Below are 17,882 nucleotides of genomic sequence, written 5' to 3'. Positions count from 1 at the left end.
AGGATAACTAGGAAGTAAGAGAGTTCGAAGTGCAAACATGTATCAGATTATAAATCATGACCTTAACTGAATGATTCCTTTGCTGGAGAGCACAGTAAAGGATTTAACACAATGAAGGATTCAACAGCAAAAAAAATAGTTTTATAACTACAATGTTAAAGCACCCAGCCAGTAAAATCCCAACTATTTCCTCTAATCCACCCCACTAACAGCAAGACCAAAATACCATCACAGTTCACTGAGGGAGCAATCACCAAGAACGTTTACTGGTATCCCCACCATGTGACATGAGAATACTATTCACTAATTTCAGAAATGTCAATAAGGACATCATGCAGCATTAAATCGCTACTAAATCTCTTTGGAAATGCCCCCCATATAAGAGAAAGATTGTGCTACTTTTTAAAAAAAGAGCGAGACAAACAAATGGCCCATCATCTGCAAAACATACTTTGTTTACATTCTTACAATATAGATTATTCCTTCAAGTAGTATTTACTTGAGAGGCAACTTTGCATTATTGGCTCACATTATCCTGTGCACTAATTCTTTAAGACTGAGATCATGTGTGTACTGTTCACTTCACAAATTCCATTTGTGAGATGGCATACAGATATGTAAAGATGAGATTCTATAGCACAGGGGTGACCAAACTTGCTTAACGTAAGAGCCATATAGAATAAACATCAGATGTTTGAGAGCCGCAAGACATGAACATCGGATGTTTGAGAGCCACAAGACAGGAAGGAAGGCGAACAGATGGGGGGAGAGAGGTGGAAAGAAAGCAACTTTAACATTAAATGCATTTTCCAAGCTGCCAGCTGGCTTGGTTTGGAGAAGCGATTTAAAGAGACAAATGCCTTCTTCAAGGCGGCTGACTTGAAGTGGGGGCTTTAAGAGCCACAAAATATGTGTGAAAGAGCCACATGTGGCTCCCAAGCAGCAGTCTGGCTACCCCTGCTATAGCACAACAGCCATTAGAGCTTATTTCACCATGCACCAAATTAATACTCTCTTTCTCTCTCCATCTCCATTCAAGTTGTACATAAAATGTCTTCAGTTTACAGTCAGGCTCCATTTGTGAGAATAAAACAGGTACAAGATAAAGTAGGAAGGCTTATCTGCCACTTAGAAAAAAACTAAAGGTCTAAGGTCTAGCAGGAAAGCAAATGTAAACACTGCAACAGAAGACTTGCACATAAATGCCTACGACTGAGAAAAATTCACTATTGACATGGGAAGGAAAGGACTAGATAGGAAACAGTTAGGATATTAATTGAAATCAAATTTGAATGGGCCTCTAATACCCTTTTCCAACTTTAATTGGAAAGGGATGAGTAGCTAAGAGCTTGCTCAGACTGTGACACTATGAAGCTGGATATTCCCAAGGAGATCAGAAAAATGTACGATGGGACACAACTGGTGTCCTTAATCAACATTACCTCCAACTTTTCACTGAAGCTTTCAGAGTACGGAATATATTTGTTGTCTTTTTCTCCTTTGTAAAACCAAGTGCAGCGCCTGACTTCAGAGTCTTCTTCCTCCCAGTAGACAGCACAACGGAGCCTCTTTTTCAAAAACACGTCATATCTGCCCCCCTCTGTTGGCACAACCAACTCCTCACTATCTTTACCTGCAGGACACAAGGAGTCTGATAAAAGGAGAAACTAAACTTTAGATATTAAAGAACCACACACTTTTTATTTATTTACTTCATTTATAGCCCACCCTTTTCACCAAGACTCACCAAGACTCAAGGCAGATTACAGAACACAAAAAACAATTTAACCAGATGGCACAAGCCATCCAGAAATAAGGGGCTGGATTAGAACCCATAATTCATAACTACACACCCAAATATTGTTCAAGAGTACACAATTCAAAAGGTACGTATTTTTCGCACCATAAGGCGCTCCGGACGATAGGACGCACCATCCTCCTGGGGGGCGATCCGCTGCCTCTGATCCAGGCGCTTCCTCCGTGCCTGCCTGCCTGGCTCCAGCTCTGATGCTTACAGCAAGCGCCAGGATCGCTCCCTCTGCCCTCCGATCCCAGCACTTGCTGTAAGTGTCAGAGCTGAAGCCAGGCAGAAAGGCACAGAGGAAGCATGCTGCCCTCTCCACAGCCGGCGCTCGCAAAGCGCTGGGTTTGCGGAGGGGGCGGGTGCTTCCTCTGTGCCTGCCTGCCTGGCTTCAGCTCTGATGCTTACAGCAAGTGCCGGGATCGGAGGGCAGAGGGAGCGATCCTGGCGCTTGCTGTAAGCGTCAGAGCTGGAGCCAGGCAGGCGCGGGGGAAGCGCCGGGATCAGAGGCGGAAGCAGTGGATCGCCCCCCCCCCCCAGAAGGTAGGTACCGGTACCTCCGCTCAATAAGACGCACACACTTTTCCCCCCACTTTTTTGGGGGGGAAAGTGCGTCTTATGGTGCGAAAAATACGGTAATACAAAGGGCTATCTGAATATGCCCCAAGTAGATTCCATACAACTTGATCTGAACATTCAGTATGACAGTATAAACAGGGATAAAAAATCTAAGAGGAAAAAGATTGCTTGTATGTGTTTTACTGTGCAAAGAACAAACATGCAATTCTTCCTTCCAGGATTTTGTTTTTAACATTTTATAGCGGCTATTAAAAGCAACATCAGCTCGTTAAATGAAAAAAATAGAACAACTTCCAACCCCTAAAGCCTGACGATGGACCTATTTGTTTTATTCTTCTGTTTGATTTGCTAATTTAATTGCATTATTTTGAATTTAAATGGTAGGCTTTTACAGTTGTTCAGTTTATGTTGTGATCCACCCTAAGCCCGTTATGGGAAAGGGCAGAATATAAGCCTACTAAATAAACAAACAAACAAAACAAAGAATTATCACTTTATGCTATCTGTTAAAATGAACTTAAAAACAGACTGTGAAAATGAGAAGCCATTTGCAGAGAATGCAACATTAAGTGTAGAATACTACATATTTCTTGGTTTTATTTTTTATAAAAAACCTGCAGAAATAGCTTTGAAAATTAAAAAATGTTTTCAAAATGAACACATAGGAAGACATCATACACTAAACATCTGCCTGATCTTTCCATGTTACCTATGCTACATTTCCCTCTCTGCACCTCTGCACATAGGAGGGAAGGAGGCATGGTACAGCTGAGTCTCATCAGATTTCGGAAGCTAAGAAGGGTCAGCTCTGCTTAGTATTTGGATGGAAAACCACCAAAGAAGACTGCAGAGGAAGGCAATGACAAACCTTCTCTCCTTCGCACCTGAAAGCCCCTTGCTGGGGTTGCCATAAGTCGGCTGAGACCTGATGGCACTTTTCCCACACACTTCTGCACACTTCCCAACAGCCAACAGATCTCTCACAAAAGTACAAAGGACAAGGCAGGTGCTGTTCACCTGTTTTGAGAGAAAAGCAACTTTTGATCACTTGGCATTCATAACTGTGAGTCATACTTTTCAGTGTTACTTAGAGTTAGTAAAGCATTCTATACATCAAAGGCTCCTGGTTCTAAAAGTGGCTATGAGAAACTATCAGGACTTTCAAGCCTGGGACATTCAGAAGTCTTGATAACCTGTTTCTAAGACATCCATGATTTAGTCTGAATGAATCATGCAGCTAGGTCATAAGAGTTAAGGGAGACACTTTGTAAAAGAGAAGATATATGAAAAGTAGGTGATTATAGATTTTTTGTACACCTCTGAACTTCTCAGATGCATTACAGAATGCAGGAAAAGATTACCAGCCTGGAATCTTCAGCCCTGTACAGACAAATAACCTCCCCTTCCAATCGACTTACTGGATTGGTAAAAATGTTCTAACTTCTCAGAATCTTGTCCACTAAAGGGAATCCATCTTTCTCTGGAATCAGCTTCTTTGCAATAAAACCAGTGTGAGGAAACGGGCTCATATTTATTTGCTGTATCTGCTTCCGCTGCCTCAAAGGAGCTGGATGAATTTAATGATGGAGAAACCTCCGTTGGTTGTGGTTCCGCTGCTGACATTGCACTACCTGGAAGAACACAAGAAGACCAAATTAACAGAACACTTTTTAAACACAAAATTTGGTTTCTTTCCCAGCATTAAGCTAAAATCACACAGGAATTAAAACACAATTTCTGAAAAAATAAACTAAACAAAAGTGGAAGTGGTTACAAGAACTTAAACAGAAGCTGCACAAAGCAACTTCTTATCAAGTTACTCAAACTAAAACAAACATAGGAACATGGATGAAGAGTGTAAAATGAGTAAAACTCTTTACATTTTTGGCTCAGTGGGTGGCCTCTTTCTAAATCTGACAAGGATATCTCAATTGTTTGACAGCTAAATAACTGCACCAGATTTGATAATTTATGAGAGACGTATGCACAGGCAAATTGGTAAGCCATGGGAAGTAAGGTTTTCCACACAGCTATATCAAAAAAGTGATCTTTAATACGGATCAGAGATCAAGCTTTAGATTTGTCTTCTTCAGTTCCAAAAACCTATACCATCCATGAACATAGACTACATTGAGGAATTTAGTGTTTAAAAATGGGATCTTGGATTTAAATTTTCAAAAAGTCTTTAGATTATTTTTTAACAATGACATTGAGAATCAATGCCATAACCTTAAAAGTTCTTTCTCTCCCATGTTTTGTTCTAGTAGCATTCCTAAGCACACTGAACTTCTTGCTTTAAAACACAAGACTACATAAATCGGAACAAATACCTCAAAAAAGAAATACTGGATACCTCACTTTCAATGGAGGCGTACGTCACACATATTGCCAAGGTGGCATTTTTTCATCTTCGTCAAGCCCGGCAGCTGGCTCCCCTCCTATCTCGCTCAGACCTAGCCACAATAATCCATGCAACGGTCACCCCCAGACTAGACTACTGTAACTCGCTCGATGCTGGCCTACTCTTGAGTCTGATCCGGAAGCTCCAACGGGTTCAGAATGCAGCAGTGCGAGTCCTGACAAGAACGCCATGTATTCTACCTGTGCTGTGCCAGCTACACTGGTTGCCAGTTGAGTACCGGGTCCTCCACTATGTCCCTGGAAGGGCGTTACGCTCCAGTAGTCGAAATCTGCTGGTGATCCCTGGCCCGAAATACGTCCGGCTATCCTCAACAAGGGTCAGGGCTTTTTCAGTCTTGGCCCCAACTTGGTGGAACACTCTGCCAGAAGACATCAGGGCCCTGCGGGATCTTTTACAGTTTCGCAGGGCCTGTAAAGCAGAGATGTTCCGCCAAGCCTTTGCATGAGGACAGCAACAGTTGCTATGCTGGCACCTTTCCTCTCCACCCCCTCTTGGGGGGATCCCCCCACCCCTGATGTAATCCAATAACTGAATTAAAGCACTTTAAAGACGCCATCAGGGTTTGTAATTTTTAATGTAATTGATTTTATATATATTTATATTTAATGTAACTGATTTTACTGTTGTACATCGCCCTGAACCTGGCACTGGCCAGGATAGGGCAATTCATTAAATACAATAAATAATAATAATAATAAAATCTCACCATCCTATTGAATCAACACACATAAAATACAGAGTTCTATAATCACACAGTGCTTTATGTGGGAACTGTATTATCTGTATTTCTTTGGGAACTGAATTATATTAGCATCACTAGCTGACAGGAAACTATTAAACCATTTTGGTTACATAAAAATGTAGGCACGAAGATAATATCTGAGCTGTTTACAATCACAGAACCCTAATTAGTCTGTCAGTACTTTGCTGTGTTAAATTTCCTACAGAAACACTATATTCTATTTGTATTCTTTTGAGATGGGACCCTCTTAAGATGCTCATACCTGCACCTCAGATTTGCTTTTGTATTATTTATATCACGGCCAGTAAACCAATCAGTCTCTACAGTGACAAGTAAAAATGTCAGACTACTGGTGGCTTCACATAGACACTTTTGGGGGGGCTTATTTTTGTCTCTGTAGTAGAAATGCTGCTATTCAGAAATCTCTCTCCAGAAATTTCCAAATGAAAGGATGCTGTGAATGTATGTCTGTACAGATCACTATGCTGTGTAAGTAAAATATTCCCAACAGTCTGGGAAAGTTCATCAGCAGCAAATGGACTGCTTATTTCAGAAAGGACAGGAGAAACCATGGGGCAGGAACCCCAGCTCTTGCAAACTGGCATTCTCCTGCTAGAATTTAACCCTGCATAACATAGGGGGAGCTGAATGCACAAGCTCTATCCTATATGTTAATGACACAGATTCATCAGCAATGTTATGAAAAAATCAATTCCTGTGTAGGAATGCTGATGTCCAGCTTCTATCTAAGTACAGGGTATACTGACAACACCCAAACAACAATCTCAACATGCTCCCACCCACTGCTTTAGTTAATTGAGCACACCAAATGCCATTCCTAATTCCATAATGCTCACTGTGCTCAGGGAAGGCTCTACAGAAACAATGATGACGAAACAGCATGTTGGCATACAGCTACTTACAGCCATTACTGAAGCTAGAGATGCAACGTTTAACACACGTCTGTCTCTTAACCAGTAATTGGTCTCTAAGGTGTTACCAGACTCAAATCTAACAGTAGCTCACTGTAATGGTTAACTTAATGTTACCCTTTCTCCAGTACTTAATTCATCATCCTCTGAGCACCGGTCACTTTGTATCCAATTCACATGCCATTTTCATTCAAGGTTGTTCCTACATGGTGCTCAAACCTCTAAGGATCATGCTGCAGGAACTGTGGCCCCTTCTCCCGTGTTTCTCACTCTCCAAACAGTCTGTTTACTCCTTAGGCACTAATGTTTCCCTCCCACCAAACACACACAATTATTTCTGTATGCTTACAGGCACTGATTGATACCCTTCAGCTCTGTAAAGTAAAACTCCTTCCCCATCACAACACAACACAGCCTTCCCCATCACTTCTCATCCCCAATATGGATATTAAGTTCTCCATCCCAAAACATAGCACCAATACTCTCCTGAACAGCACACCTGGAATGGAAAGTGCAGTGTGGTGGTTAAGGTATCAGACTAAGATCAGGAAGATGCAGGTTCAAATCCCCACTCTGCCATGGAAGCTTGCTGACTGACCTCACAGGGTTGGTGTAAGGATAAAATGGAGAAGAGGAAAATGATGTAAGCCACTCCAGGCCTCTACTGAGAAGAAAAGTGAGATATAAATGAAGCAAAGAAATGACTAAACAAAAGGATAGGGGAACTAAATACACTGACTTTTCTCATACACAGCTATCTCTGATTTCCTCAGCTCTAGTTTACAAAAAAAGCTCTCCTTCCAACACCACCTGCCAGACATAGATCACCTGCATCCATAGCAGGCCGCTACACATGTAGCACTATTATTAAAAAATAAAGAATGCCACTCTGTATGATGCCAGCCTCAAGAAACTACCACACCATTCCCACAACCTCATTCCTTCCTTCCACCCAATCCATTGTGGAGCTGCTGCAACATAAAACAGACAAAATACCTAGCAAGACTTGCAAAGATCTCAGTTCAAATTCCTGTTTAGTCCAGAAGTTTAACTGGACAAACATATTTGCCCATTGCAAACCTCTGCCTTAGTCTTAATATATCCTATAAGACTCTTGCATGAATGAGAGGATACAAAAACCGTAGAGCTCAATAGTTTATATTAGGCAGTCACCACCTTAGCCTCACAACAACCCTGTGAGGTAGGTAAGGCTAAAATTAGAAGGTGCAGGAGGCTTTCTGGGTGATCCCTCTCTCCACCCCCTTCCACCAGGGTCACCATAATATACCCCTGCCTTTCTCCTGAGCACCTTAGAACTATTCAAAGAGGGATAAGCCGGGAAGTAATGACGCTGGGCCAGTTCCTTCGCCCAGCCAGCCTCGCAGGGCCGTTGTGAGGTTTCAAACAGCAGCCAGGAGAGCCACGCACGCCGCCCCGAGCTCCTTGGAGGATTCAACATCTCGCTATTCTCCACCTGCCCCGCTTCCTCCACCCTATAACCAGCATCCCAACTGCATCGCGCTGTGCGGTGCCCCCTTCAGCGATATCACCCCTCCAGCCACCGCTGCCCCACTCCTTCCCCTCCAGCCTCCCTTCCTTCGTTCCCTCCCCCGGCCAGCCCAGCCCTCCGGGACATCTCTTCCCCCGCCTGCCCCTCACGACATCCCCCGCAGCCACCCGTCCCTCCATTCCTTCCTTTCCACCGCCCGCTCTACTCACGCGGGCTGACCCCAGGCGGCCAAGCCGCGACGTCTCCTGGGCTCGGGCGCCTGCTTGCTGGCTTGCTTCTCGCCTTTCTGCGCCAGCTCTGCTGACAAGGGCCGGCGTTACGTTCCGCTGGGCTGCAGCTGACCCGCACACGAGCCGGGCCTCGCTGGCGGTGGGGCCGGCAGCAGTTCACCCTTCTGCCCGCCCCCTCCCGGGGCGGGGCCTAGCTCAGTTCGTCCCATCCGCAGCCACCGGCAGCGTCGCTGCCTGCGCAAGGGGGAGGCAGGCGCAAGAAACCTTGTTGATGTTATTGTTTCCTATTGGAGGGGAGGGGAGGGGAGGTTTAGGGGCTGCAGAGGAAAGGGGCCGGTTCTGAACGGTTTCCTGTTTGTTTTTTTCTTCACCCCTTTTCTGGGAAGTTAGTTCACCCTGTGGATTCTGTAAGCTAGCTCTTTTGAACTCTGTCAGTGTGTATTCTCTGTGTATGGAGTTTGTTATGCAGCTTTCATGTTGTTGTATCTACCTCTTGAATTTCGCCTATCTGAATCTGATCCCAGCAAAATTATATACCGGTAGATGTATTATTATAGGTTTTTGTCTGGGGGGAAGGGGGATTTAAAGGATTAAATATTTTGTGAAAATTTGACTACACTTGCTGTATATCATTTTGAAAGATTTATAATTTAAAAAGTAAATGTGAAAACCTTATGCGAGATCAGTTCTTGGTTGTGTCGCGTGTTATATAAAGATAAACTAGATAAGCTATACAGATAAACTAGATTTGCCCTTGTTTGGTTTTTTCACTCCAGCCCTGTTAGCCACCGATGAGAGTCAGGCCATACTTAAGGAATGGGGGAGTGTGGAACTCACTGCCAAAAGATGCGGTGCTGGCCAGTTGATTTAAAAGAAACAGGTTGTATGGAGAATAAGTCCACTGTTGACTGATTCAGGTTGGGTAGCCCATGTGTTGATCTGAAGTAAGAGAACAAAGTTTAATTCCAGACCAAAGTTTAAGACCAGTGAAGTTTAATTCTGGGCATAAGCTTTCATGCATATTTCATCAACTATAATATCTGAATAGGCCTGCCTGGATGTTTTAGTGGCTGACTAGCAGATGTTAGAAACTGCATGGTGGACTACCACAAGCTTGATTGTTACAAGTTGGTTCCCCGTTCCTAATTTGCCAGTCCAACCACAAACCAGGATACTTAACTGTGCACCTTATAATAACCTTCAGACTATCCTCAAATCATTTATTGCCAGACTCGGGAACTCTACCCTGCAAGCAGATGTATCATTGTCTGGTTCCAGCACTAAGGGCTCCCCAGCAGTGTGGCAACTGCACTACAAAACATGCTTCAGACCACACCGCATCATAAGCAAGCAGGACAGAGCTAAGCAAACAGAATAGGAGTTGGCATGACAATTTGAAAAGAGAAGAGAGAAATTGCAAATAGAACCCAGAACTGACTGTTGCAGGAGAAAGCCCTCAACAAAAATGTTACTTTCGCCCACAATATGACAAGGAGGACAATAGAGCAAAGAGTGAGACTGCTGCAGGAGTAAGCAAAAAGGGAAGATTTTTTTCAAAAGAATGAAAACAGAAAATGAAACTAAAAATGATGCAGGAAAAAGTTCTCAGAGCAGCAGATAAGCAACAAGGCTCAAAAGGGTGGGTGGCAAGCAGAGAGTTTAGAAGCTAGGATAAACCTCCACAAAGAACCCAGATTGAAGTTAACAAAAAAGTGTCTCAGCAGTATTTCAGAATTATGTGACCTACTTCATGTCCCTAACGGGGAGAGAAGTGGGATATAAATGAACAAAACTAAAATAAATTTCAAAAACTGAAGTGTAGTTACAGGTGTTAGAACAGTGGCAGCACTGTGGCTGTGGAATGAAATGGTAGGTGTCAACTAAAGAGATGAGGTGTGGGAAGTAGCTCTTAATGAAATAAACCCGTAAAACCTCAGGAGTGAGATCAGGACTATTAAAAGTTTTTACTTTTGCTTTTTAAGGAAAGGAGGCATGACTGTTCCTCTGCATTTGGGAGTCACCAGCTGCAGAAGCAAGCTCTGAGCCTCCATGAACACTAATGGGGAGGGGGAGGGGGGGCTACAAAAAAAAAAGAAAGAAAGCTAGAGTTGGGTAGCCATAGAAAAACTGTTGCTGCCATATGCCAGCTTGGGCCTGTGTATTTAGCTTAAAAAGTAAGAATCCTTTACATAGCATCCAAGGAAAACAGGACATTTTTAAAAATGCCATTTAGTTGAAGCAGGACTCTGGGCCTCATTGCTGACCTTTCATCACATAAACTGCTGACTGAGAACCTTGCACAATGGATCGTTTTTACTGATCTCTTGAGCCCATTTGAGAAATGCTCTGGGAAATGTGACTGGGTACTAACCTTGTTTTCTATGACATAAGCACACTGATACATTCTTCATGAGAAGAGCAAAACGGCTAAAAATAGATAATTTTTCTCAGCTCAAAGTTCTGTAAATAATAGCTGTGTTGGACCTTGTTTGAGCAGATAACAAAAAAGTTAATGGGTAACTAAAATATATGCTCCTAAGTAGTATAGGTCATAGAATTAAGGAGTTACTTCATTAAATCTCAGTTAGAAGGTGCTATAAAGCCATCAGTGATGTTCTTATGTCTTCCTACCCTGACTCTCCAAACCTCTAGAAATAAACATCTTCATATCAATTTGGTGTACAAAATTGTGATACTGGACCAGGAAAGGGGGGAGATCACACTTTGAGGTATAGCTGTAGCTGGCATGTCAGCTAAAACTGAGAGAAGTTTTTAAAAAGCTGTCCAACAAAATTGGTCACCAGAATTGAAGATCAGGGTTATGAAGTTTGATGGGGAGTGAATTCAGTAAAATGGGGAGACCTCAAATGCCTCAGTGGAGATCTGCAACCCCTTTGGCTGAGGATTCGGATGTCATGATTAGGATAGATAGATTCCGAGTACATTCAAGGACTAATCTTAATCAGTCATATCGTAAAGTTAGGAAATCCAACCAAGAGGGCAAATGCATCATTAATGCCAGTTCATTTGCTTTCAGTACCATTATTTCAGCACAGGTCATCATAGCTTGTACTGATTGCCTGAGTAAATTATAGCAATACATTCCACTCCCCCCATAAAATATTTGACATATTAGCATTCTGAATTTTGAAACAGCATGTAATATATAGATAGATGAATAGGGCTTTTAAGTTTTCAAAATACAGCCACCAGCAAACATTCACCAGCAAGTAAACCTGGGATTAGCGTTCCTTAAGAAAGATCATTGCTTTTTCATTTTAGAAAACCTTTCTATGATAACATTTGATAAACGTTTCTCATGTACCTATTGCACAATATATGAAGGCAGGTCATTGCTGGAGATCTGAAAAATAAGATTAAATAGACATCCATCAAGAAACAGCATTTCTAGAATCTGAACCAGCATCTGAAGAAGTGGGCTAAGGACTTCGGAAAGGAAAGGAAGGAAAGGTCCCCTGTGCAAGCACCAGCCATTTTCAACTCTGGGGTGACGCTGCTTTCACAACGTTTTCATGGCAGATGTTTTTACGGGGTGCTTTGCCATTGCCTTCCCCGGTCATTACACTTCCCCACACCGGCAAGCTGGGTACTCATTTTACCGACCTTGGAAGGATGGAAGGCTGAGTCAACCTAGAGCCGGCTACCTGAACCAGCTTCTGCTGGAATCAAACTCAGGTCGTGAGCAGAGGGCTCTGACTGCAGTACTGCAGCTTTACCACTCTGCGCCACGGGGCTCACAGGACTTCAGTTTGCAATAAATTTATGCTAGATTTTAAAAAGTTCTAGCTTTTTAAAGTACCATAAAATACCTCGTTGAGAATTCTTAAAACAGGAGTGGTCAAATTTGCCTTAACGCAAGAGCCACATAGAATAAATATGAAATGTTTGAGAGCTGAAAGACATGAACATCAGATGTGTGTGAGCCACAAGACAGGAAAGAAGGAAAAATGGAAAGAGAAAGAATGCAACTTTAACTTTAAATGCATTCTCCAAGTTGGCTGATGGGGCTGTGGGGGCTTTGAGAACCACACAATATGTGTGAAAGGGCCACATGTGGCCTCTGAGCCACAGTTTGGCCTGCTCTGTTCTAGAAGATACTAAAGGGGATTCAGAAACAGCTTCCTCACAATTAAACTGAAGACAGTTTCAGAAACTGGCATATTTTTTGTCATATTTTATTGTTCAAAATGTTTTAAGTAGAGTTTGAAACCACAGTAGGTATTGAGAATACAAAAATACAATAAAAATAGGTATTGTATGCCCTGGCTACATGATTGACTTTATCTCTTTATGCCCTTATGGTTACAAACATTTATTCATCTGCCAGAAATTAATATTTCACAAACACACAACCTCCAAAAAAGAAGCAAGAGGAAAATTATAACTCAATAAAGTGCTCTGCACTTGGTAAGCCTATTTAGGTTTTACAGAACAAGGAAGGAAGGAAGGAAGGAAGGAAGGAAGGAAGGAAGGAAGGAAGGAAGGAAGGAAGGAAGGAAGGAAGGAAGGAAGGAAGGAACAGATAAGCCAAAAACAATATTGATCATTTAATTATAATACAAAATCTGGAAATGAATTTGGGAAGCATATTAGACAGAAGTCTTATCTTCAAAATTCAATAATTTTCATTTGTGACTAGAGCATTGTGTCACTCAGAGGAAATGCCATTTCCCCAAGATTTTGTTCTATATAATTCCTCTTTAAGAAAGCAAAATTCTATAGCCTTGACAGATCAAAGTATTAAGGATCTGTATTAGTTAGTATTTGAGTGTTCTACTTACTGCAGATCAAAGCCAAACACACATTACAAGGACGGCTTTTTCTCCACATGACCGCTTTTCTTCCATGGTACAATAACTTAAGCAATTATCCAATCTGAAGAGGCATGTGTAACTCAGACTTGTGAAAGAAGTCCATACACCCAGGGTTCAGAATCCCCATGGAATAGCTTTTGAAAGCATCCTTACTGGTTGTTTGCAAAAGAACTTCATTGAGATCTGGTGACTCTCTTTACCCAGTCATTTTAGCAGCAGTGCTAGGACCGCCGATTACAAGAAATTACTTGTGCTTGTGTATCTTACATCTAGGTCAGCCAACAATTTTTTTTTTGACAGCTGTATATTTTGCAACGTGGGGTCTGAAGATGCCAACCAAAATGTTTCATGTCGTTGCTTGCCAGAAATTCAACAAATGCAATTAGCATATTGTGGAACAAATACTGATCCTGATTAAAGTAAACTTTGCATGTCCCAAAAGCCTCATTTACGAGGTTTGAAAAGACAAGCAGACAATGCATGAATTTCATGCTCTTTCAACACACTGTCTTTAAGGGTTGACTCAGGGTACCATTGCACAAAGGTACCAGTCAGTGCTTAGATGTAACACTGGCATCCCTACTGCCTTTTTAGCTCATTTTTACTCTAAACACAATCAACTATGAAACAAGGCTATTCTAAGCAACTACAAGTTCAAACATTTTGCAAGTATAAAAGGATGCAGTATTCCAACAGAGATGTTTTTCTTCACCCCTAGAATCTTTGTTTGCCCTGACTTGAATAGCCTAGACTAGCCCAGATTCATCCAGTCTCAGAAGCTAAGCAGAGTTGTCCCTGATCAGTATGTGAATGGGGGAGCACCAAGGAAAACCAGGGCTCAACACCAAGACAGGCAATGGCAATCCACCTCTGAATGCCCCTTGCCTTGAAAACCCTACAGGGTCACCATAAATCAGCTGCGACTTGACAGCAAAAAAAAAAAAAAAGTATATTTGCTTAGCTTCTGAACACATGCTTAGCTTTTATTGGAACCCGAGGGAGGCCACAGTAAGTATTCTTTAAAAACAAATTTTAAAGGATTCATTGTGGTTATGCATTAGAGAGGGAACAGAAGTAAGCTTCAAAACAATGAGGTAGAATGAACATTTGTGGATCTTGCCTTGTACAGAGTGGGGGGTGGGGAGACAAAAACTGCTTGCTATCAGAAAACACCATGAAGCAATTAAAAAGGTATGCTGCCATCCACAAGGACATGCTTGGCTCCAAGGAATATTCCGTCATTTATAACTTGGCCATTATAGCAAGCTGAACAGTATGCAACCAGTATTTCATTTAGGAAACAAGGATTCCTGATGCCAGATTATGCTTTCCTGTCTGTTTATAATCTCACAATCTGAGATTATGGAATTCAGGCCATCACCCGCTACATCTGTCCTTCATTAGCCAGGGAGTATACTTTTCAGTGGGGTAGCCATGTTAGGGGGCTACCACATGGAGGTTTTGCTCCAGTTTGGCACACAAATCAGAGTGGGCTTTTTTTTAGGGGGGGGGACACCCACACATGATCATCATCTACTTACCACATTTCCCCCTGCTTTGCCCCTGATTTGGTACAATCTTATCTCTTTATGCCTGATTTGGTACAATCTTTTTTGAAAGATCACAATCAGTATGTTTGTATGTCACAGGGATGGGGAAAGCATGTTTTTTGCGGGTCCACCCCATCCATATTATTTTCCTTCCTCAGGCTTTAAAACCAGAAAAACAGCTCACTATAGCAGTATATTGGTCTACTAATACCTCTGTATTCCCAGCTTTCCTTTTAAATAAATTGTTAGCCCTTTTTGTTGGGAGACATGCACATCCTTGCCTATCTCCACAATTAAAAGGGCTACATACTCCTTAAAATGCGAGCTGGAAATACAGAGGAGCTAGTGTTACAACATTAAACATATATGTCAGTAGCCAATTTTTAAAAGCTTGAAAAGCCATCAAGGATGGGAAGCTCAGGCAAGTGCAGGGAAACATTACCAATGAACATAATTTTCATTCAGCATATATAACCTTAAGGGCCTACAATAAATTGAGGGGGGAAACAACATGGAAAAGCAACTCTTCAAGTAGTCTGTGAGTTTGCAGGTTTTTCAACAGGCTGAGTCCCTCCCCCCGTTTAACCAAGACTCAGAGGTCTCCACATAGTCCCATCCTGGAGCATATGCAGTCTTCATCTGACCAGTGTTATCAGGTTGGGGGTAATTTATAAAATTGTTTTTCAAGGGAGTTTTCAGAGCCTACATCAACTAGCTTTGTTATCACATGAACACAAGAAGCTACCTTATTCTGAATCAGACCATCAGTCCCATCTACGTCAGTATTGTCTACTCAGACTGGCAGTGGCTCTCCAAGGTCACAGGCTGAGGTCTTTCACATCACCTCCTGCCTGGTCCTTTTAACTGGAGGGTGCTAGGGATTGAATTTAGGACTTTCTGCATTCCAAGCAGATGCTCCTCCGCTAAACCACAGTCCTTCCCATATCAACACAAGGATCAGCCAGTTTATTATCATCAAACTTTCAAGTAATCAACCTTGAGGCCCAGTTATAAAGGTGGACTATAAATTAAACAGATAAACACAACTATAATGATGATTAACAGCTATTCATATGATTGGTTCCATCAAAGGAATCTTATTTCATAAATTTCTAGCTCCCATCCCTGCAAAATAACTTTGTAAGATTGGTGGATGATACCCCCTGAAATTTTAATGTGTACTGGATTCTTCTTACCAAGTACATAGGGCTCAGTGTTTCTTTTAAAATCTGTCAGGATGCTAACATCACTAAACCAATCCTTACTCACTATAGCATTTTTCAACATCCTATACTACAATACAGAATAAAGGGTTTAGTTTCTCAGGTTTTGGATTTCAGAATCCAAGTTGTCAAAAACCTTTCATGAAATCTGATCTACAATAGGCAGACGCTGCCAAGGCCCTTCTATGGTTTACCTACTCTGGTATTTCTAGCAGTCCAAGACATCACAACATATCTACATAGCCAAGGTTCCTGTGACACCAAAAACTAGGTAGAGAGAGATCTAGACCAGGGATGTCAAACATGCAGCGTGGGGGGCAGATCAGGCCCCCAGAGGGTTCCAATGAGGCCTGCGAGCAAGTCTGCTTTCTTCTTCCTTTCTCTTGCTTCCTTCTGAGTTACAGCTTGCTTTGCCAGGCTTGCTTCATCACATAGGAGCTACAGGGGAAAGCTTCTATGTTTTCCATTGGCTGAGGCTCCCCCCCCCTTGGGGAGGAGGGAGAGCTTGCTTTGCCAGGCTCTCTCAATCGCACAGAGCTACTGAGCCAAGCCTCTTTTCTTCTATTGGCTGAGGCTCTGCCTGCTCCTCATCCCCTGGGGAGGGAGGGAAAGAGCCAGAGCTTCCTTTGCTCTGTTCCCTCAACCACCTAGGAGAGATACAAAAACTTCATGTTTGTCTGTGTCCTTTATAAAGTTTTTTTATCTCTGCTACCTGACATTACATTTTATGACACACATGGCTTGGCCCAACAAGGTCTCATTTGTCAGATTCGGCCCTCATAACAAATGAGTTGGACACCCCTGATCTAGACTACAAAGGTGTTTACACTCATGATGGGTAGAGTTTGCTAGTATTTACAGAAAATACCAGTAAGAACACAGTGCTAAAATGAACTTCCACTTAATTCAGCCCACTGCATTTCTAAAAAAACAACAACATTGCATATCACATGGTTCCAACACTGGGATACCTTTTCTGTGTTACCTATTGTTTTCAAGGCTGCAATAGAAGAGAGACTGTTATGCACGTGGGGTTAAAGATATGTAAGACTTGGATGTCAAAACCAGAACACTTATCATATCAGATAATAAGCAGGAAGTTATTATGGTACACTGATTAATATGCTGTCTTTTGACAGGTTTTGATCTGGTTGCACAACTACTGATGAACAGAAGGTGTCCAACAAGGATGATAAGATTATCTACTCGAAAAGAAGGGGATTTTCTAGGTTTTGAAAGACAATGAAGTGGCATGGAGTCCACTTACTGAATGCAGCCCACTGTAGCCATACAACTACAATATAGCTGTTTCTCCTGACCCCCATCTATTTCAACTAGCAGCATTACAGTGTTGTAAAACAATACCTTTCCCTTCTATTTCCATCTTTAGTTCAAGATGCCCTTCTAGCTCTAGCTAATCGAATGAGATACCTTTCAACAGGCTTAAAATTAGGATTTTATATCCAGAAGATGTTCTATGTTCTATTGCAACAATTTTTTTCCTGACTAGCAATGAGTGATGCCTCCCCGTTTTCATCGCAGATGTTCCAACGCTTGCTTTTCAAAAGACAATAATCCCCCAGGAAAATCTCAGAGATGGGTTGTTATATAAACTGACACAACCAACACAGAAAGCTTACTGAACAGCAACTATCAGGCAAACCCTACAGTTAAATACATCAGCATGAATGTATTTCTGCTTATTTAAAACCAAGACTTCAGTGAAGCAACATTACACGCAGGAGGGAGCCAAGATATCCTCCTACTTTGGAACGACTCCACCTCCATAAATAATATTGAGATCCCTTTCACAAATACTACAAGAATACCTGTTTCCAACACATAACCCTTCTAGCACCACAAATTCTTCTTATGGAGCTGCATCAAGACATCACTAGTGATTTGTGAGAACACTGAAATCCTCACCAATGCCCTCATCCCTAGAATGCACAGTCTGAAGGCAAGAAAAGCTAAGTGCCTCAAACCAAACACTGGTACAACCTGCAACTTAGACAGAGAACTTACTGGTTCAGAAATTAGCATTGCTATTGACTGCAT

The 17,882-nt window shown here is 42.0% G+C and overlaps 1 protein-coding gene across 2 annotated transcripts in view; it reads right to left on the bottom strand.

Moving 5' to 3' along the window:
- The window catches only part of DDHD2 (DDHD domain containing 2), a 34,277-nt gene extending 25,929 nt beyond the window's left edge, over positions 1-8,348 (bottom strand). Inside the window, exons 1-3 of one of the 2 annotated variants that reach the window (XM_060250569.1) lie at positions 8,196-8,348; positions 3,799-4,011; positions 1,443-1,633 (exon numbers count right to left, since the gene is read on the bottom strand). In XM_060250569.1, coding sequence (XP_060106552.1) covers positions 1,443-1,633; positions 3,799-4,003 — 396 coding nt within the window. In that variant the 5' untranslated portion in view covers positions 4,004-4,011; positions 8,196-8,348. The remainder of the gene's footprint in view (positions 1-1,442; positions 1,634-3,798; positions 4,012-8,195) is intronic. The other variant, XM_060250570.1, reaches the window with a different exon arrangement.
- Between the last annotated feature and the right edge of the window lie 9,534 nt (positions 8,349-17,882).

This window comes from Heteronotia binoei, chromosome 12 (genome assembly GCF_032191835.1).
Source record: "Heteronotia binoei isolate CCM8104 ecotype False Entrance Well chromosome 12, APGP_CSIRO_Hbin_v1, whole genome shotgun sequence".
In the NCBI taxonomy this organism is placed as follows: Eukaryota; Metazoa; Chordata; class Lepidosauria; order Squamata; family Gekkonidae; genus Heteronotia; species Heteronotia binoei.
Note: the sequence above shows the minus strand (reverse complement) of the source record. Positions and strands in the feature narration are given on the sequence as shown.